We start from the raw sequence: 21,869 nt of genomic DNA, 5'->3' as shown, positions 1-21,869 counted from the left end.
GGAAAGAGAATCTGACACACCAGACAGTTTCCTCCCTTGCTTCCGCTGCTTCATTCTCTTTATCAAGCCTATGCAGCTCAGTCTTAAATCCTGGCAAGTTGTGTAGTGCTTCTGGGCACTGGCTATATGGATGGCCAAGCTGCTGGCACATATTGCACTGAATATGGGTGCATTCTCTGGCCAAATTGCCTAAATCCTGGCACAGTGTGTACTTCTTGATGGTGCAGGATAATGCAAAGTGGCCTTTATCACCACATTTATTGCAAACCTTAGGCTGACCCTGGTAGAAAATGGTCAGCCTATCCCTTCCCAAGAAAGGCTGAGCAGGGCAGGCGCTGAACTACATTGCCCCGCACCCTTAATTTTAGTGACACTGTGCAGGCCTCTGTCCATATCCCATGCTCATTAAGGATCTTCTGCAGTGGAGTGAGGACCTCGCCATATCGGCATAGCCATACTACTAAATCAGCCTCTGATATTGATTCGTTACGCATTAAGATTGTCCCTGATTTTTTCAAAGGCTGCCTTGAAATCACCTTTCGCGCCAAACCACTTCACTGCTGAAGGCCCTTGCACCTCCTATATCTCTCCCAAAAAAATATTTAAACCCTCAGGTTTCACAAAAGAAAAATCAAATTCATAACTGCTCACCGGGCAAATTAAAGCAAAAATATCAAAGGCTTTAAACCCCATCTCTAAAACCAGCTCAGCCACTGCCCCTGGTGAAGTTCCTTCCCCCTCCCAACTCAACTGTACCACATTCCTCGTCCTGTACCCAATAACCAGCCCCCCACCAAACCTCCCTGAAATGCGATTATTATAATTAACAAAATTCCCACCACCCACCGTGGTGCGACTCCCCAAAACTGAAGCATAGCTTCCTATGTTCCTACCAGCAGAAGGTCCATCTATTTTTTTGAACCATCTGACACAACTCTAGCACATAATGATTGTGCATATTCGGCATTGGTCTGCACAACTGATGAATTCTTCCTCTGCTGAGCAGGGGGAGAAATGTCATTTTTATTTTTCCCAGCAATACTAACCCCTTGACCACTACCCACCATCACCACATTCTTTGCTTCATCATTAATGTCATTCCTAATACTTGCATTTTTCATAATTCTTGTTGTCTTCACAGCAGTGTCCATAGTTGCTGCTGCATTGGTAAAAGCTTCAGCTCCAGCTGTCATCTTCTCTTCCACTGGGGCAGGGTTTTCGGCTGACAAAATTGAATGCTGTTCTAACACAGCAACAGGTGAAGCATTACAGAAGACTTCCATGGCTGCCTCCATTCCAATTGCTGCACCATGCTGATCCCCTTCCCCCACCAGCAATCAGCTGGTCAATCAGCTCTGGAACACTGGGAGTCTCAGGTGAAAGTGAAGCAGACTCTTTGGAGCTGGCAGCCATCTTGCTTGTAGAGGAACTACTGGTCTCAGCAGGAGCAGCAAAATCCATGCCTGGGTTTTTTGATGGAGGTCTATCAACATTCCTCTGATGGTCTGGTGACACCTCTGTCAAGGGTTTTCCCTGCATGTCTGTACTCAGTTCCTCCACAGCAGAAACTACAACAGGGAGCCGTTTGCAGAGCTCCTTCCTTTTCTGCTTCTTACCTGGGACATCCACCACAGCCAGTGGGGCAGACATGTTAGAAGGCAGCTTGGTGTACTGGGATTTTTCCATGAGGACTGGCTTTGCTGGTTTGTATCTCCTCTGCTCATCCTCAGGGACTTCTAAAGGATCAGCAGAAAAGGTAAACTTGTCTGCTCTCAGGCATGACTATCTGCTGGATGAAGGTCAGGGTGCCATGTTTACTCTCAACCCCCTGGCTGATTGTCGTTGGCATTTCCCAGACCTGACATGGGGGGAGAGGTACAGAGGCAGATGGAGCCAGGTCATCCATTACCTGAGGCTGCTGATCCACAGAGCTTGCTGCTATCTGGCTAGCAAATCTCCTCTCATTATGAAAACTTTTCTTTAAATGGTCCACTTCTAGCTTTCAACTTCTCCCATAATAAAGTTTGCGTCTTTACTTTTTCCTCAAATTTCTGTAACTCAGGCTTCATAACGGATTTTTACTCCAGGCCTGGCAGTATTTGGCTCTGAAGGAATTGTATTCAGCCTTAAAAACTCAAGTTTTTCTTCAGCTCTTCCAACTGCCCTAAAACGATTGATAATCTGGCTGAAGACATCCACGTCCTCACCAGGGCCTGGACCCACAGTCAGGTCCTCCACCTCCTCCTCACTAGGCCCCTTGTCATCAAGGGGATCCCTCCCAGGGCCTCCCCCAGGATCAAGCATTGTTCCTGGGCCAAGCTAGCAGGCAATGCCCAGGTTTGAAAAAGGCTGGTTCTCAGAGAGAGCTCCTTCAGTGTGTCCTCCTCCTTCTCCCACTGACAACCAATGTAAGGAGCATTCTTTCCACTGACCGCCAATGTAAGGAACATTCTTCCCACTAATCACCAATGTAAGGGGCATTCTTCCCACTGACCACCAATGTAAGGAGCATTCTTTCCACTGACCGCCAATGTAAGGAACATTCTTCCCACTAATCACCAATGTAAGGGGCATTCTTCCCACTGACCACCAATGTAAGGGGCATTCTTCCCACTGACCACCAATGTAAGGGGCATTCTTCCCACTGACCACCAATGTAAGGGGCATTCTTCCCACTGACCACCAATGTAAGGGACATTCTTCCCACTAATCACCAATGTAAGGGGCATTCTTTCCACCAACCACCAATGTAAGGAACATTCTTCTCACTGACCACCAATGTAAAGGGAATTCTTCCAACTGACCATCACACTAAAGTGCTATGAGCTGTAGATAAAGTATTTATTAAAAGGAATTCCCTGCGCCTAGAGGGTAATTTCAAGTGTTCCCCCATGTTAAAAATGTTGAGAAAGGCTGCCATAGAGTGCACAGTGCTTCTCCCTAGAATAAGAAATCTGCTAAGCACGCCCTTTATCAGCATGTCATCTGCCAGCATGCTGTTCCATGCTGATATCACATCATTTATCAAAGTATCATAAAATCTGATCTACATTGTCCTGGAGCAGCCAGCCATATGCAGAATTTCATTCTCCCAAAGTCATTTGGACGGTTTATTCTGATTGGTGGTCAATGCTAACAGTTCATATGGAAGACACTTGGAAGGGCTCACAGTAAGCAATGTACAGAAAATAATAATAATACTGTTATACCTGAAGGGTTTCACATGTACTGTCACTTTAAGGCTGGCTCCACCCAGGAGTGATGACAAGGGTCAAGGGGCAGAGTGGCCATCTTTAGACACATGTAGACATGTATTGATATGCAGAGCTGTCCTGTAATGCTGTACAGTGAGTCCTGAATAAACAACCGTTGTTCCAGACCAGAGTCCTGTGTCTCTCACAACACGGAGAATATAACAGTGGCGACGAGGATGGGATTTTCAAGGTTACTATCCGTGTGAGAAAGGAAAGGAAGAAAAAAAAACTCTGGATTGTCAGGAATACAAAACCCACAGAGCCCAGCAGGAAAATGTCATTGATCGGGACATTAAGTGAATTTGATGGCGAACAGACAACGTGGATTTCTTGGATTGAAAGATTAGAACAATATTTCTGTGCAAATGCCATCCCAGGCGACAGGCAAGTAGCAGTGTTTCTGACAGTGGTTGGTGCTAGGACATATGACACTCTTAGGGATCTCCTTTTCCCTGAAAAACCAGCAACTAAGACTTTGGCAGAGCTCCTGACACTGTTAGGAAATCACTTCCAGCCTAAACCACTAGAGATTGCAGAAAGATTCAGGTTCTATCAGCGGCAGCAGCAGCCAGGTGAAGATATTAAGGCTTATGTGCTCGCCCTTCGCAGACTAGCCTCAACCTGTTCTTTTGGGGAGTATTTACCTACTGCACTGAGGGATAAGTTTGTCATGGGACTGAATAGTGAGTCTAGCCAAAAGAGACTGTTAACAGAGAAAGACCTTACCCTTACAAAGGCAATTGAGATAGCTTCAGTGATGGAAATGGCTGTGAAAGATACAGAGGCATTGAACCCCCAGAGCAGAAGGGGAGAGGTTAAAGAGGAAGTTTTCAGAACAGCAGTCAAGCAAACTGCAGCTAACTGTAAATATAGAACCTCAGCAACCAGGACGTCAGCTTGCTACCGTTGTGGGAATACAGACCATTATCACAAAGTCTGCCGGTTTAAGGATCAGCTCTGTCATAATTGTGGAAAGGCAGGCCATCTGAAACGAGTCTGCCATAGTAAGAAGGTGCGAAATAAACAACCTCTGAACCCCAGGACAAAGGCATATATGGTGGGAAGATATACATCGTCATCTGAATCAGAGGATGAGGAATTGCTCCACAGATTGGACATACATCATATGCATTCAGCACCCTCAGCAATGACTGTAGAGGTAACCGTGGAAGGAAAGAAACTCAAGATGGATGTAGACACAGGAGCAGCAGTTTCAGTTATCACCCAGAAACAATGGAGAAAACTTCTGATCCGAACAACTGTCCGTCCAACACCAATAAAACTGCAGACATACTCAAAGCAGATACTCCACCCACTGGGGTACGTGAAAGTACAGGTATCCTACAAGGGTCAGACAAAGAGAATGCCATTATATATCCTAGAACATGGGGGACCCCCTCTTTTTGGGAGAGACTGGATTGCTCACTTTGGCATGCCAGACATCGCCATTAACCCCTGCAACACCGTGACCATTCCATCAGGGGATGAAGAGGGATGGGTGAAGTCCCTGAAACAGCGATTCCCGCAAGTCTTTGATAACCATTTGGGAAAAATAAAGCATGACTGTGTGAGACTCAGGCTGAAACCCAATGCCCAGCCTAGGTTCTTCAAAGCTCGGACGGTACCTTTCGCACTCCGAGCAGGTGTGGAAGCTGAACTAAGCCGGCTGGAGGAACAAGGTGTCATCTCAAAGGTAGAGCACAGCGAGTGGGCATCACCAGTTGTACCAGTAAAGAAAGCGAATGGGGACTTACGCATTTGTGGCGATTTCCGCATGGCACTAAATTCTCAACTGGAGATAGACCAGTATCCCCTACCCAGAGTAGATGACATTTTTGCCTCTCTTGCAGGAGGTCAAAAGTTCACCAAGCTTGATCTCAGGCAAGCTTATTTACAGTTTGAGGTCCACCCTTCGTCCCGCAAGTTTCTAACAATCAACACTCACAAGGGACTGTATGAATACAATCGGATGGTGTTTGGGGTAGCCTCCGCCCCAGCCATTTGGCAACGCAAAATGGATGAGATTTTGGCGGACATTCCTTTCACACAGTGCCTGTTAGATGACATGCTCATCACGGGCCTGACGGACCAGGAACACAAGCGTAACGTGGAGCTTGTGTTGGCCAGACTCCAAGAGCAGGGTCTAAAAGTGAACTTAGCGAAATGCCAATTCATGGTACCTAAATTGGAGTTTTGTGGCCACCTTGTGGATGCAGAGGGTATACACACCACGGAAGCCAAAGTTGATGCTTTAGTAAAAGCTCCAGCCCCGACCAACGTCCAGCAGCTGCGATCATACCTGGGCTTGCTGAACTATTACCACAAATTCCTGCCGGATCTAGCACACACTTTGTTTCCATTAAACAAGCTTTTGGAGAAACACTCCAGATGGAACTGGTCGGCTGCATGCCAACGTGCTTTTGAAGTTTCTAAGCGAAAGCTGTTGGCGTCACGCATGCTCGTGCACTATGACCTCCAAAGGCCTCTCACCTTGGCTTGTGATGCCTCACCCTATGGTCTAGGGGCTGTACTATCTCACGTTTTACCAGATGGGTCAGAGAAACCTGTGGCATTCGCCTCCAGGTCCTTGACAAAAGCAGAAAGCAATTACTCTCACATTGACAAAGAGGCTCTGGCGCTCATATGGGCAATTAAGAAGTTTCATCTTTACCTGTATGGTAGGGAATTCACCATACTGACTGATCATAAACCACTCCTTCAGATCTTTAGCCCTGACAAAGGCATCTCCCAGACGACTGCAGCCCGTCTTCAACGCTATGCCCTATTCTTGGGAGCATATAGCTACAAAATCCAGTATCGCAGCCATGATGCCAACGCTAATGCAGACGCCATGTCCCGTCTGACAAGGACATTAACAGACTCTTCTCCACCTGTCAAGAGTTGTCGTTACACTAGCCTGTCCTTTCTGTCTTCCGGGGAAGTAGCAGCCCATACAGCCAAGGATACCTTCCTTAAGACAATACTCTCCTGGGTACGGTACGGTTGGCCTGCAACTGTCACACAGGATTATGAGCCTTACTTCCGTAGGCGTCTGGAATTAACTGTGTCTGGCAACTGTGTTTTATGGGGAGACCGAGTGATCGTTCCACAGACCCTCCGGAGACACATTCTGGAATTGCTACATACTGGTCATCCCGGGGGCACACGTATGAAACAAAAGGCCCGAGGCTATGTGTGGTGGCCAAACCTCGACTCCGATATCACGACATATGTGAATGCGTGTGCTGGATGTGCACAAACTGCGAGAGACCCTCCTCGAGGGTGCGTCCAGCCCTGGACTTGGCCCACGGTTCCCTGGTTTCGCCTACACTTGGACTTTGCAGGCCCGATCAGAGGACACACCTTTTTGATCATTATTGATGCCCATTCAAAGTGGCCTGAGGTCGTTCCTGTTACTCAGCCAACGACTAAGGCGACGATTTCCATACTGTTACATCTCGCTGCTACGTTTGGATACCCCAGAGAAATTGTCACAGACAACGGTGCACAATTCACAAGCCAGGAGTTTCAGGGTTTCCTGACTGCCCACAACATCAAACACAAGTTGACCGCACCTTACCACCCGGCTACAAATGGTCAAGCAGAAAGGTTTGTACAGACCTTCAAACGCTATTTCAAAGCTACTGTGGCTACAAGTAAACAACAGTCCCTGTCACCCCAGCAGCTGGACTCCTTCCTTTCTGCTTACAGAACCACACCACATGCAACCACTGGGAAAACTCCAGCTGAACTTCTTTTGGGTCGGCAGCCATGGACTGTTTTGGATATGCTCCGCCCTCAAACGGTCCAGGAACATGTACGGCAGTCCCAAGACAAGAGGGTCGAACACGACGAGATTCCCCGGTTTACAGCCCAGCAAAAGGTATGGGCCCGATCTTATGGCGCTTCCAACACTCGTTGGCTTCCTGCTATCGTCGCAGAGACTTTGGGACCCAAAATGTATAGGGTCTGCCTGGAAGATGGTTCCATTTGCAGAAGGCATGTGGACCAATTGCGTTCTCGTTCTCAGCTGCCCGAATCCCTGACATCGGCTGCACCTCCAGTGTCTCAAGGATCTGCTCCTACCGGATCAGGAGGCATTGAGACTGATGCTTGGGGAGACTCTGAACTTTTGAACTCAGCTCCAACAGAGCCCTCCAGCCCTGGACCAGAGGTCTGCTCACCCTCTGAGCTAGGGAATCCCCTCTTGGCCCCGCCGGTGTCCATTCCGGCCAGCCCTGCTTCCTCCAGCCCCGAGTCGCTGGGTGCCCGTCCTCAACGACACTGTCGCCCTCCTGACCGGTTTCAAATGCAAGACCGGTTACGAGACTTTCGACGGGCCCGCCGAAAGTGATCCGCTGCCATTTTCCCCCCGGAGCTTCCCTGGAAGTTGTTCTCACATCCGGACGCGGAAGAAACCATGTAAATCTCCTGAGTTGGAGGACTGTATTGGACAATTATGAGTTACTGTTTTATGCCTGTGGTGGAAGGTGTTATACCTGAAGGGTTTCACATGTACTGTCACTTTAAGGCTGGCTCCACCCAGGAGTGATGACAAGGGTCAAGGGGCAGAGTGGCCATCTTTAGACACATGTAGACATGTATTGATATGCAGAGCTGTCCTGTAATGCTGTACAGTGAGTCCTGAATAAACAACCGTTGTTCCAGACCAGAGTCCTGTGTCTCTCACAACACGGAGAATATAACAAATACGATGATCAGAGAAATGTAATGCAGCTCACAGAGCGTGTGCCTGATGGTCTTTAGAAGTTTTTTTTTTTTTTTTTTGTATAATCAATTTTTATTGAAAAAATAAAAGTGCAAGAACAATCAACATTTCACGAGTAACAAAAGTAAACAGAGCGGATGTACAGAGACATGGTACAAGCATATAGGAAAAAAACATGACATTGAGTCAACACGCCTAAACCCCAGCGCACATTAGAAGAGTAGCTGAGCGGGAGCGAAGTCCCCTGGCCGGTATTGGGCCGCTGCTTAACCAAAACTGACGGGGTCGGGGCACTCCCAGGCCTGGGCATTCGGCCCCAGTTGGCCCATCCCCACTCCCCGGAGGGGGCAGGGAAAGAGAGAGCCCACTACCACCAAACAAATCTACATACCATGGCCTACCCGCCCCAGCAATGAGGACCCCCACCCAGAGCATCAGAAAGAGGGGGAAGGAAGCTCTGCCAACCAGTAACAATGAAAAAAGGAAAGGGAAAGGTCAGGAACAAAGAGGGGGAGAGGGTGAGGGGAAAGGGAAAAAGGGAGGTCCGCGCCTGGTGCCCATAACTCACACCGCCAACAAGGTGAGAAACCCAGCTAAGCAGTAGAAACCTCTGAAGCCTGTTGGACTCGCCGGCGGAAATCAGGATCAGCCAGTGCCAAGAGGGCCACGTCCAGACTGGAGGTCACGGGGAAAGAATTCGGGGCGTAAAGACGCCACTGGGACCAGGCTGCATCAAATTGTTCCCTAGTACCCCTACCTGATGGTCTTTAGAAGTTGAGTGTTTTACGCACCTTCTCCATCTCTTGCAAATAGACTCGTGCAATCCAACTGGATTTCTCAAAACAAGACACGGCTTCCTCCTCCCTCTCCGACAGGCGAGCCCGGGATGCAATGGTGGCTGTAGAGCGCTCTAATGATATGCCTTTACAGGATCAGGAAAGAAAAGTGATCTTTCTTTACTATGCTGATATCTATTTGACATTTCTAATAGTAAAAAAATAAATAGCTTGGTTCACATCTACGCGTTTCTTATTGCTTTTTGCAGAAACGAACTACAGTCAATTTAACGAGGTTTCCTATGGGACACATTCACATCTGTGCTTTATTCAGCCGCTGCATTTTTAGAAAAGGGTCAGGGACTTTTTAAAAGCAAAAACGGTGCTTTTTTGGTTTAATAGACTTCAAAGGAGAAGCTGCAGAAAAACATGCAGAGCATTTTTTGTCACAATTTGCGTTTTGTGGTTTTTATTACTGCCGAACAACAAATTGGCCAAAATAAAAACACCAAAAACATAAAAAATGCAAATTGCATAAATAAAACGCGTGTGCAAAAAAGCACAGCAAAAAGCACTGTAGAAACGGATCAAAAGCAAACTGAATAGGTGTGAACCAAGCATTATTTAGGCAAACACTACAGAAATTACTTACATTTTAAACTTTAAATTGATATTTTCATTGCCAAATAATTAGCAATAGAAAATTAGCACATATGTTAACATTCAGTTAAACGCAATTCATTTTAAAAAATCCCTAAAGATATATTAGATCATCAATATTAAAAGGCAGATTTTTTTTTTCTAAATAATAAACAGGTCATACTTACCTGCTCTGTGCACAGAGCAGCCCCGATCTTCCTCTTCTCGGGTCCCTCGCAGGCGCTCCTGGCCCCTCCCTACTGCCGAGGCACCTAAGCGGGCTCCCTCCCAAGCCACTACTCTGTGTGTCCATTCACATGGAACGTGGCTCGGCCCCGCCCCTGATCGATCCTCCTTGGATGACTGTGACTGACAGTAGCAGGAGCCAACGGCTCCCACTGCTGCCTCAGCCAATGAGGAGGGAAAGACCCGGCAGGGCTGCTGCTCTCATGCACATTGCTGGATCAAGATTATTATTAATTTTATTATTATACAGGATTTATATAGTGCCAACAGTTTACGCAGTGCTTTACAATAGAAAAGGGAGACAGTACGGTTAAAAAATAATAAAATACAAGAGGGTTAAGAGGGCCTTGCTCAAAAGAGCTTACAGGGTCGGGCAAGTGGTACAAAAGGTTATAACTGTGGGGTATGAGCTGAAGGAAGGGATAAAAATATTAGTTGGAGGCAGACTTGTATAAAGTATTCAAAATTTCTACTTGAGTAAAAGTACAAGTGCTCGATCAAAAAGTGACTTGAGTAGAAGTGGAAGTGCTCACAGAAAAAGTTACTTAAGTGGAAGTACTAAAGTATTCAACATTTTTTTTACTTAAGTATTGCAAGTAGTTTTTTCAAAAAAGTTGCTACTTAAGTACTAAAAGTAAAAAGTACCAGTAGTTTTGAAAAAAAATTTCTACTCAAGTACTGAAAGTAGAAGTAGAAGTACTGTGTTATGTAGTTATTAAAGAAAGAAGTCAAAAGTTTGAACATCATATTGTTTTTTGTTATTTCAAATGATTTATTCAAATGATTAACCTAAAGGACAATCACAATTCCTTAGGCTGTAACTTTTTGTAAAAAAAAAACAGATAAAGTATGTCTCTCCCTTCCCCTTTTAAAGCCAGGGGTGGTCTCCTTCCTGAGCTTCCTCACTCTCACAGCCAGGCAGATCACTTGAAGTTGAAGGGCCAGGGGTGGAAGGTGGTGTTTTTGGTTCGTCCATCTTTTCAGCTGATCAAAAGGCAGAACAGGAGCATGCGCAGTCTTCTTAATCGCGGTTTGATTTGATTTGCTCAATTGATGATGATGTGCCAGGCCAGCTTCATCAAACCTACAACGCTTAAAGTGAAAAATGCATCAAAAACTACTAACAAAGTGGCTGTGCTAAAAATGCTAATAAAGTGCCTGCAATTATATATATATATTCTTCTTGTATTCAAAATCATCGCCCACAGTATCAAAAATAAAGTGACATGTCTGTGCTAAATGCAGTGCAAATTATTTTCGCCATTTCCCACAATGTAAATTTAATTCATATAAAATATATATGACAATACCACAATAAAATAAGTTGTGATTGTGAATAAGTTAGGTGCAAGTTTAAGTGTGTAAACTAAACTTTATAACGAAAAGTCCATAACTGAATTCCAGTGCAATCTAAGAAGTGCTTGTCACTTGCTGTCAGATGCTTCCACCTTTCTTCTGTGATCTGCTCAAGTGAAGTGGTGGACTGGATAGCCTCTCTCTCTGCCTCTCACCGTAGTAGCACTGGCACTGCACTGGTTCAAAAAGCTGTCTATATTATTTTCATTATAAGAACTTGTCAGAACATGCTTCCACCACCTGTCCTTCACACTAGTAGTGCTCATTTGCTTTGCTCAAGTCAAGTGCCACTGCCAGTGGCCACTGCAGTGCAGGCACAGCCGCACAGGCAGAGGCAGGCCGCAGGAAGCACAGGCACCACCATAACACAACACTTATGGTCCATGGATAATCATCATAGCCGTCAGTCTCACTCTTCTTGGTTCAAAAAAGCCACCCATGACCCGTGTGTATATAATATATTAATATTTTATATTGATTATTTGATTCTCAAATGGCACATTTGCCATGGCAAGGATTAGGCACTCTCCATGGTCCACCTCACTCACCCCATAGAGAAGAAGATGAGATAACGAAGAAAATGCTCCGAGTCCCGCCGCCCGTGTCATAACTCCTCTCAGTAAGGGCCCTAAGGGGTGGAGTCTGAGTGACACACAACACGTTTAGAGGCAGAAACCTCGAGCGGGAAGACGGCAGCATGGCTCCTCCAGTGCGGTCTTAACTTGATGATCATGACAGTGATTCCGCGGGCCGCGGCGCGAGCGAGGCTGTGGGATTGATTGAATTGAGTTGTGCTGCCTACTGCTACACGCTACCTACTGCTAAATTGTGAGTCAGTATATTTTATTTCATTTTTATATATAAAAGCGGTATTGTTGAGCACTACTAGCCACTAGATCTCCTGGCTGTCACTTTGTCACATGTTGGGGAATCACAGCGGCTCGGCTCCAGAAGTGGCGGGTGTCCCCGTCATCCTGCCAGGGCCGCCAAGAAGTTCATCACCTAATCTTAAATTATTAATATCTTATGAGGAGAGGACCTATGGGATTGAGAATTGAAATAATTAAATATATATTTATGGCTTTTTGAACCAGTGCAGTCAGTGCCACCCAGACGCTATCCACCAGTGCCACCACCATTAAGTGTGTTGGTCGGTCACTCGAGCACTGAAGGAGGTGGAAGCATCTGACAAGTGAAGTGACACTTTAGATTTGCACACTGGAATTCATTTATGGACTTTTCGTTATAGATTGGTTTACACACTTCAACTTGTTGCACGCACCTGACCTAACTTATTTCATAACTTATTTTATTGTGATTTATTGTCATATTTTATATGAATTGAATTTACTGTTACATTGTGGGAATAATTATTTTCACTGCATTTAGGCTTTAGCACATTCATGTCACTTTATTTTTGATACTGTGTGGAGTGTGGGCAGGGCACTGGGGGCAACAATGATATTATATCGATTGCACAGGCACTTTATTCGCACAGCCAAGTTGTGTTTGTTAGTAGTTTCTTGATGTACTTTAAGCGCTGTAGCACCATTTATTTGTTTGTTTCATATTTTTTTTTTATTGGAAAGATTTGGTATAGCAGCTTTTATTATACACAGCCTTTATTTTCGTATGCGCTGATTTACAAATGACATTATACACATTTTTTTGAGCTTTATGTAACCTGCCATCTACTGTTCTGGCAGTGGTAATTTTTTTAAAAGTAACGAGTAACTATGCAGCACAAAAAAAAAATACTTGAGTAGAAGTATCGAAATCATCGAAAAAATGTAGTGAAGTAAAAGTAGAAGTAGGAGAAAAAAATTCTACTCTAGGAAAGTACAGATACCGCATTTCGGTACTTAAGTACAGTACTTAAGTAGTTCTACTTCGTTACTATACATCTCTGGTTGGAGGCATGATAGGGCTCAGGTAAGTATTGGGGTGGGGGGGGGGGGGCTGCTGCACACAGAAGGTTTTTTTACCTTCATGCATAGAACCTTCATGCTTTACAACCACAAAACTTTCTTCACCCCCCCAACATTTTTTAGGACTTTGTTTTTTTTTTTTTTAGAGAAAGCGAGTACCTAATTCTGGCAGATACTTAGGCGATCTCAGTGGAAGTTGAACCCAGCAAACATACTGACTTACATACTGACTTTTTTTTTTTTTTAACGAATTGAAGATGCGAAGGGTCCATTCACACTAGAACGCGGTGTGGGAGACCAATGTTCCATGCTGGTCTCCTGCACTGCATTCCAATTGTACACCCCTCGCGATGCCATCTGCAACAGGTGTCAGTGCAAAGTTAAGGACACCTCAAATGCAGTTTTCAAAAGCAGCGTGTTTGTCCGCACCGGATTACATGGCACGAACGTACAATGCGAATCAGTTGCAGTGCGCTTCCAAAAGTAGTTAAAGCTTCCAAGGTTTTCTTGTCAAAGCTTCACTAAACAAGCTGAAGTTAAAATCTGATTGGTTACTATGCTCAGTTGCATCAGATTCTGAGTGCTCCAGTTTAACCACTTGCCCCCCTGGAAGATTTACCCCCCTTCATGACCAGGCCATTTTATGCGATTTGGCACTGCATTACTATAACTGACAATTGTGCATCACTGTACCCAAATAAAATGTATATGCTTTCTTTCCCACAAATAGATCTTTCTTTTGGTGGTATTTGATCACCTGTGCGATTTTTTTTTTCTTTTTTTTTTTTGCACTATAAACAAAAAAAGGCCGACAGTTTAAAAAAATAAAAAAAAAAACAATATTTTTAACTTTCTGCTAAAAAACAAAAAAAATGAAGAAATCAAATTTCATCATAAAATTTAGGCCAATGTGTTTTCTGCTACATTTTTTTGGTAAAAAAAAATCCCAATAGGCGTATAATAATTAGTTTGCTCAAAAGTTATAGCGTCTACAAACTATAGGATATTTTTATCTAGCATTTACTAGTTTTTATTATTTTTTTTTTACTAGTAATGGCAGCAATCAGTGACTTATAGCGGAAATGTGATATTGCGGCGGACAGTTGGGACACTAACTGACACGTTTGACACTTTTTGTGGACCAGTGACACTAATACAGTGATCAGTGCTAAAAATATGCCCTGTCGTTGTACTAATGACACTGGCTGGGAAGGGGTTAAACATCTAGAGCGATCAAAGGGTTGACTGTGTGCCTAACCATTGTTTTCTTACTGTGTTGTAGGTACTTTTTCTAAGGGGAAGGCATTGGTTCATGTCCCTGCTTTGCAGAAACACTGGATCCATGCTTTTTGTCAGTGGCGGCTGGTGTATTGAGGGCGCAGGGGCGCCGCCCCCCCATCCATGCGTCCGGCCCCCTAATCTGCATGCAGGGCACCGGACGCATGGAGCTCAATGTTTTTTTTTTAGGGTGATGCAAAGGGTGGTCCCGGGCGCAGAACAGTGCGCCCCGAGTCCACCCATTGTGTGACAATAGCGAATGAAAATTCGCTATTCTCACACCGATCCTCCTCCTGGCCAATCAGGAAGCCGGTCTAATACCGGCTTCCTGATTGGCCGCAAGGCAAACCCCATGCCATTGGCTGAGGAGGAGGCGGGAGCGGGAGGACTCGAGCAGACGTGCCGCCGGGGAACACAGCTGCGCGGCTGAGTGTTCCTGTGTTTAGGGCTCGTCCTCCTCCATCTGTACCGGCCAGTGTGAGGGAAGGCGGGCTGCTGTGTCTGTGTATAGGACACCCTCACCGAGGCTGCATAGTCACTGTGACCGTAGTGTGCAGTCTGCTCATTGGGCTCCTCTACATCCTGCAGACAGTGCACAGTTCCTTATAGGAGAGCCAACCCCTTTCCTCGTTATGCTGGCGCTGCAGGTGAATAGTGCTTTCACTACAGAGGAAGGTATGGATGGAAATGACAGTATGTACAGAGAAGGCTGTGCTTCTAGAATATTCATCCCAGCCATGTACTCACCCAAGGAGAACACCTGTCAAGGCTCACCCATACTCCAGGGCTCCAGGTAAGTGCACTGGTCTTGGGGGGGGGGGGGGCACACTGCATTGAAGGGGGCATGCACGCACGCTGGTCACTGCATTGAAGGGGGCACACATGCTGGTCTCTGCATTGAAGGGGGCATGTACGCTGGTCACTGCATTTAAGGAGGCACGCACGCTGGTCACTGCATTGAAGGAGACATGTACGCTGGTCTCTGCATTGAAGGGGGCACGCTGGTCCCTGCATTGAAGGGGGCACGCTGGTCACTGCATTGAAAGGGGGCACGCTGGTCACTGCATTGAAAGGGGGCACGCTGGTCATTGTTTTGAAGGCGGCACGCTGGTCACTGTTTTGAAGGGGACACACTGGTCACTGTGCATTGAAAGGCGGCACGCTGGTCACTGTGCATTGAAAGGCGGCACGCTGGTCACTGTGCATTGAAAGGGGGCACGCTGGTCACTGTGCATTGAAAGGGGGCACGCTGGTCACTGTTTTGAAGGGGGCACACTGGTCACTGTTTTGAAGGGGGCACACTGGTCACTGTTTTGAAGGGGGCACACTGGTCACTGTGCATTGAAAGGGGGCACGCTGGATTTGAACTTTGCAAAGTGCAGTTGCTCCAGAGCTTAGTAAATGAGAAGAAACTCTGCTGACTTCAAAATCCAATCATGTGCAAGCAAAAATGCTGTTTTTATTTTTTATTTTCCTTGCACATGATTGGATATTCTTTGCAAAGTGTAGCTTTACCTCATTTACTAAGCTCTGGAGCAACTGCACTTGCAGAGTGCATCTGCATTTTGCAAAGTGCACAGTCTATTTGCCTTTAGTAAATCAACCCCATAAAGTTGCATGACAAGTCGCAGCCCATTGTTTTCAATGGCACCCTTTCAGATCTTGTAGCACTAAGATGTATCAAAGTAGTGCAGGCATCTTTTCAAAGTTGGGGCGACTATAAGATCTGAAAGGGTGCCATTGAAAACAATGGGCTGCAACTTGTTATGCAACTTTATGGGAGTGTAAAGTCAGATCAAAGTTACACTTCCACGCAAGTGTGAATGGAGCCTAAGTAAATCCCCCCTCCAGGAACTTACCGTGGGGTTGGTCAGAACAACGCCCGCCAGGGGCGCAGGCCGAGGGGGGGGGCGCAAAACATTGGCACTGTAGCAGTGAATTACCGCTCCTCTGTACAGCCTGCACCCCCGGCGGCCGGCGCCCCCCCTTTTCTTCACCTCGCCTTCCGCCCATCATATTTCCAGCTTTAGATGTGATCCGGCCCCGCCCCCTGCTCTGTGTATGTACTCAATCGAAGGTGACTGTCTCCGCCCACCTGGCTGCTCGCAGCTTCTGAGATGAGCGCTGGAGTGCGTTCCCGCGAGATGCTGCAGCTGTGCTGATTGGAGGTAAGGGGGAGCGCGCCCGGTGACAGGTTCACGGGGGAGAGAGTGTGTGTCTGCGGGGAGCCGGGCTGGGATGCGGTGAGATAGGATGGAGACTTCATCACCGAGCACCATGATGGTACAAGGACCGGGGGCGGTGAATCGGGCCCTGTCACACCCTCTCACTCCCTGTCACCCCCCTCTCAATCTCCGTCACCCCCCTCTCCCTCTCCGTCACCCCCTCTCACTCCCTATTACCCCCCCCCACACTCCCTGTCACCCCCCCCACAATCCCTGTCACCCCCCCACAATCCCTGTCACCCCCCCACACTCCCTGTCACCCCCCCACACTCCCTTTCACCCCCCCTCACTCCCTGTCACCCCCCCCCCCACTCCCTGTCACCCCCTCTCACTCTCCCTGTCACCTCCTCTCTCTCCTTGTCACCCCCCTCTCTCTACCTGTCACCTGCCCTCTCTCTCTCTCTCCTTGTCACCTACCCTCTTTCCCTCTATCTCTGTCATCCCTCCTCTCCGACAGCCCCTCTCTCTGTAAACCCCCCCCCCCGTCTCTCTCTGTCAAACTCTCTCTCCCGGGGGGGGGGAGGGGTTGGGGTTCCTCGCCAAGGGCGATGGAGACCCTAGGTACATCTCTATTTGAGGGAAGGGCATTTTGCTAAGGTGACAGAACGCTCAGATGTGAACAGGGGACATTGAAATGAATAGGATTTGTCTTGTTGGGCGTTTTTAGAACTGAGGCTTGCAGCAGAAAATCGCCCAAAAACGCCTAGATGTGAACAGAGCCTCAGAAATTCACTTTCCTTTCAAACACTTTTATCTAAGAAGGCCCATTGCTCTGATTTTCACATCTAGAACAAACTGCTGCCCCCGGGCCAGGATACCATGGATTGTACATTCCCATTCTGCACAGTGTACGCTGCAAAAAGAAAACTAAGGCTATTGCTATGGGGCGCTTCCTATTCAGAATTTTAATTTAAGTAAAATTTGTTTAAGGCATTGTTCTGCATAGACCTGGTTCAGAAGGAAGAGAATAAACATGAACACAATGGCCCTTGCAAGAGTTTGGAGATTTGCCTAATTCAAAGTAATTGGAAAACAATGTATTTCATGGAGGTGCCATTCCTGAAATATGGCGGAAAGAGGTCATTTCTCTCACATACTAAATGTAATCAATTTCTCTTTCAATACATTTTTATTGAACATTTTTAAAGAATGCAGTGTGTAACTGTGATCAGATATACAGAAAAATATCAATGGCTTGCAAAGCTGTCATCATTTTCCTTCTGTATAAATAGCTCTGAACAGAAGTATTAAAGCGGAGTTCCACCCATTTTTTATTGCTGCAATGTACAGGTGCATCTCATAAAATTTGAATATCATCAAAAAGTTTATTTATTTCAGTAATTCAATTCATAGTTACATAGTATTTAAGGTTAAAAAAAGACAACAGTCCTTCCAGTTCAACCTGTGTAGGTATGTATGTGCCAGTGACGATATTCATTTCCCATATCGCACTAAACACGCACATGACCCTTTTTTTTATCCGCAGCAGAATCGGATCGCTTGGTGGTTCACACTAGTGCGATCCGATTCTGTGCGAACTTGCAGATCGCACTGCGATATGCGATCTCAACTGGGGGTGTCGTTAACTTTTAATTGACACCCCCTGCGTATCGCATATGGAAGTGTGAACTACCAGGGGTGTGGATGCGATGCGGGAACACGCTGTATATTCGCAGCATTCCCGCATCGCAGAAGTGTGAACAGGGACTTAGACTAAATAGTTTATTTCCTATGCAGGGATCACCATTGAGGTATTTGTAAATTGCTATCATGTCCTTGTGAATCACCTTACACACCCCCCCCCCCCCCCTTCACATCACATAGGACACAGCATGCACCTCCCGATTTCGTGCCTGCACAGTAATGCCAGACTGGTCCTGAGCAGATATGCTCCACTTCTGCAGTTCTTCCAAAATGGCGCTTAACTTCTCCCATTCATGTCACTTCTGGAAATAACTTGAGATTTTGTCACTAGGCGATTCACACCAAGTCACACTTCCACAGCTCCCGGGTGAGACTCCCCTGCCAGTCACCATTTGGAAATATTTTAATATTTATTCTTAGCTGATTTGTAAGTATCAGAGTCCCTCAGGTGTTTTTTGAGGTTGGAATTATTCTCTGTAGTACGAGATACCATTAGGTATGTTACATGCCTGGTGTTCTATCTTACAGATACTATACATGCATCTACTCCTGAAGAGTGAACAAAGAGTCACGAAACGCGTCGAGTTTATGGATGCAGTTTTTGTTTCAAACATGTATTGCCAGTTGGATTGTATATGATCAACAATATACATACGAAATGCAACAATTTGGGTTTAGGGCCAGTTCACATCACATGGAGTCCAGTGCGGGTTTTTTTCTACATCAAAAACACATGGAAAGTAGGTTACATGGTTTCCAATGGCATAGGTCACACCACTGCTTGCAGTTCCAGTTCTAAAAAAAAAAAAAAAAAGTAGAACATGCTGCATTTTTCCTGCACTGGAACGCTGTAAAACGCATCAAAAACGCACCAAAAACGCAATGAAACACACAAGTCCTTATTTAAGGTTAAGAAAAAAAGAGGGGGGAAAAATGCACTGGACTGCATCAAAAACGTGCATGCAAAAAAGCATCTAGAACGCATCCGGACTGCGTTTCTATGGTGTGAACTGGCCCTCAATGTATGAAATGCAATCATATGGATTCACTACAAATCAGCTCGTTATTTTATCCTGTTTTATATGCAATATTTATTTATTTTTTAAACAACAATTTTGGAAAGCAGTTTTTGATTGGTCATATGTGCTCTGCCTCATTTATATGTCCCAGGACAAAGTTATAAATGGATTTAATATATGCAGTAAATGATACAAAATTCTGGAATCGGATCAACATAAATAAGAGATGGGGAGGGGAAAGTTCCCAGTTTTTCTCTTGCAGGGATTGCATGAGATAAAAAAAAAAAACAATATGGAACTATTTGTTGAATTCTCTCATCTCAATAACAAGTGACTTTTAACCCCTTCAGGGCAAAAACATGTTGTGCCCTTTTAACCACTTGCCAACCGCCAGCAGTACACATTCTGCAGTAATTCAGCTCTGTCCTATACGTCACTTCACAGGACCGCTAGCGGGGGAGCGCGCGCACAGCCATTTGCCACAGGGGAAGCCAACTCGCAGGTCCGGCGGCCGCGGTTGCCTCCAGGCACCCGCAATCGCTCCCCGTGGAGAGCCAGTGACCAGTAGACCATGTTTCATTAAAATTCCTCATGACAGGCCACAAATATCTGCCAGACCGCCATCCACCCCTAACAATTCCTGGTCCTTGTTTTCGCTAAATACAGTGGCATAAAAGGCATTTCATGTCCATTGAATGGCTAATTTTTGGAGCCTATACAGGTCGACACTTACTTCTGTACACTGTGGACGCCTACTGTACCTCTAGCCATCAAATACTACGTTCTTTGCTGTCAGTTAAACCCATGTGAGCTAATTTTTGGAGCCTATACAGGCCAACACTTACTTCTGTATACTGTGAATGCCTAATGTACCTCTAGCCATCAAATACTACGTTGTAAACACAGCAGACCGTTGTTCTGCCAGGAATGAACACCGGAATCCTGTGCAGAGATGTATAGCAACTAAGTAGAACTACTTCACTACTGTACTTAAGTACCGAAAGGCGGTATCTGTAATGTCCTAGAGCACACGTGTCAAACACAAGGCCCGAGGGCCGAATCCGGCCCTCGAGGCCATTTCATGTGGCCCTCACACCTGCAGCTGCAGAAGAGCTTCAGCCCTCCTCTAGTCCTCCTCCAGATCCTGTACTTTCTGCTTTCCAGCATTGCCTCCAGCTTCTTCCCAGCAGCACAAGGCAATGGGGTTGCACTGTGATGTAAGGGAGGGTGGGGGACTCAACTTCTAATGGTGGAGAGGCTCTTGACGTCTTATGAAAGGGTAGGGAATGCTCTGGACATCTAGTCTTACAGATACAACCGGCCCTTTTCAGGGCAATCATAATGCTGATGCGGCCCGCGATAAAATTGAGTTTGACACCCTTGTCCTAGAGTATCATTTTTTTCTCCTACTTACACTTTTACTTCACTACATTTTTTCAATGATTTCAATACTTCTACTCCAATATTTTTTTTTTGTGCTGCATAGTTACTCGTTACTATTATAAAAATTACCACTGCCAGAACAGTAGATGGCAGGATTCATGAAGCTCAAAACATGTGTATTATCAGCGCAACGAAAATAAATGCTACTGTATGTATAAATAAAAGCTGCATTTGAAATAATAAAAAACAATATGATGTTCAAACTTTTGACTTCTTTCTTTAATAACTACATAACACAATACTTGTACTTTTACTTTCAGTACTTGAGTAGCAAAATGTTTAAAAAAACTACTTGCAATACTTAAGTACAAAAAATGTTGAATACTTTAGTACTTCTACTCAAGTCACTTTTTGATTGAGCACTTCCACTTCTACTCAAGTCACTTTTTGATCGAGCACTTGTACTTTTACTCAAGTATGGGTTTCGAGTACTTTATACAACTCTGATCCTGTGTTCCTCCTTTTTAGGAACACGGTCTCTGTGTTCATGCACCAAGCCTATCCCCCCCACACAGTTAGAAAGCACCCCCTAGGCTCACATTCAACCCTTTGATCACCCCTGGTGTTAACCCCTTCCCTGCCAGTGTCATTGGTACAGAGCATATTTTTGCACTGATTACTGTAGTAATGTCACCGGTAACCCCAAAAGTGTCAAATATGTCAATTAGGGGTCAGATCTGTCCGCCGCAATGTCGCAGTCCCGCTAAAAATCGCAGATCACCGCTATTACTAGTAAAAAAAATAAAAATGTCATACATCTTTCCCCCAGTTTGTAGACGCGATAACTTTTACACAAACCAATCAATATACACTTATTGGGATTTTTGTTTACCAAAAATATGTAGTAAAATACAAATTGGCCTAAAATGATGACATTTTATGTCTACATTTTTTTATTGGGAATGTTATATAGCAGAAAGTAAAAAATATATTTTTTTTTTCCAGAATTGTCACTCTTTTTTTTGTTTATATCGCAAAAAAATAAAAAATTGCACAGGTGATCAAATACCACAAAAAGAAAGCTCTATTTGTGGGAAAAAAAAAAAAAAAAAGATATACATTTTATTTGGGTACAGCCTCGCACAATTGCACAATTGTCTGGTAAACTAACGCTGTGTCGAATCGCAAAAAATGGCCTGGTCATTAAGGGGGGTAAATCCTTCTGGTCCAGAAGTGGCTAAAACCTAACCAGTTTATTCACTAACAATTTTTAAAAAAAATTGTGTAAACTCTCTGAATGAGAGAATATTTTGCACGAGAGATGATCCAACAGTGTGGCAGTGTCTCTCACAGAAGCGATAAAAGACTAGATCGTCTTTGAAAGCCTATATG

At 45.3% G+C, this 21,869-nt stretch overlaps 1 protein-coding gene across 1 annotated transcript in view; it reads right to left on the bottom strand.

Annotated features, from left to right (window-relative positions):
• The window catches only part of TTC7A (tetratricopeptide repeat domain 7A), a 596,795-nt gene that overhangs the window by 505,455 nt on the left and 69,471 nt on the right, over positions 1-21,869 (bottom strand). Inside the window, exon 4 of the mRNA XM_082252340.1 lies at positions 8,775-8,905. Coding sequence (XP_082108466.1) covers positions 8,775-8,905 — 131 coding nt within the window. The remainder of the gene's footprint in view (positions 1-8,774; positions 8,906-21,869) is intronic.

Source organism: Pelophylax lessonae, assembly GCF_965119305.1.
Source record: "Pelophylax lessonae genome assembly, chromosome: 3".
NCBI classification, from domain to species: Eukaryota; Metazoa; Chordata; class Amphibia; order Anura; family Ranidae; genus Pelophylax; species Pelophylax lessonae.
Note: the sequence above shows the minus strand (reverse complement) of the source record. Positions and strands in the feature narration are given on the sequence as shown.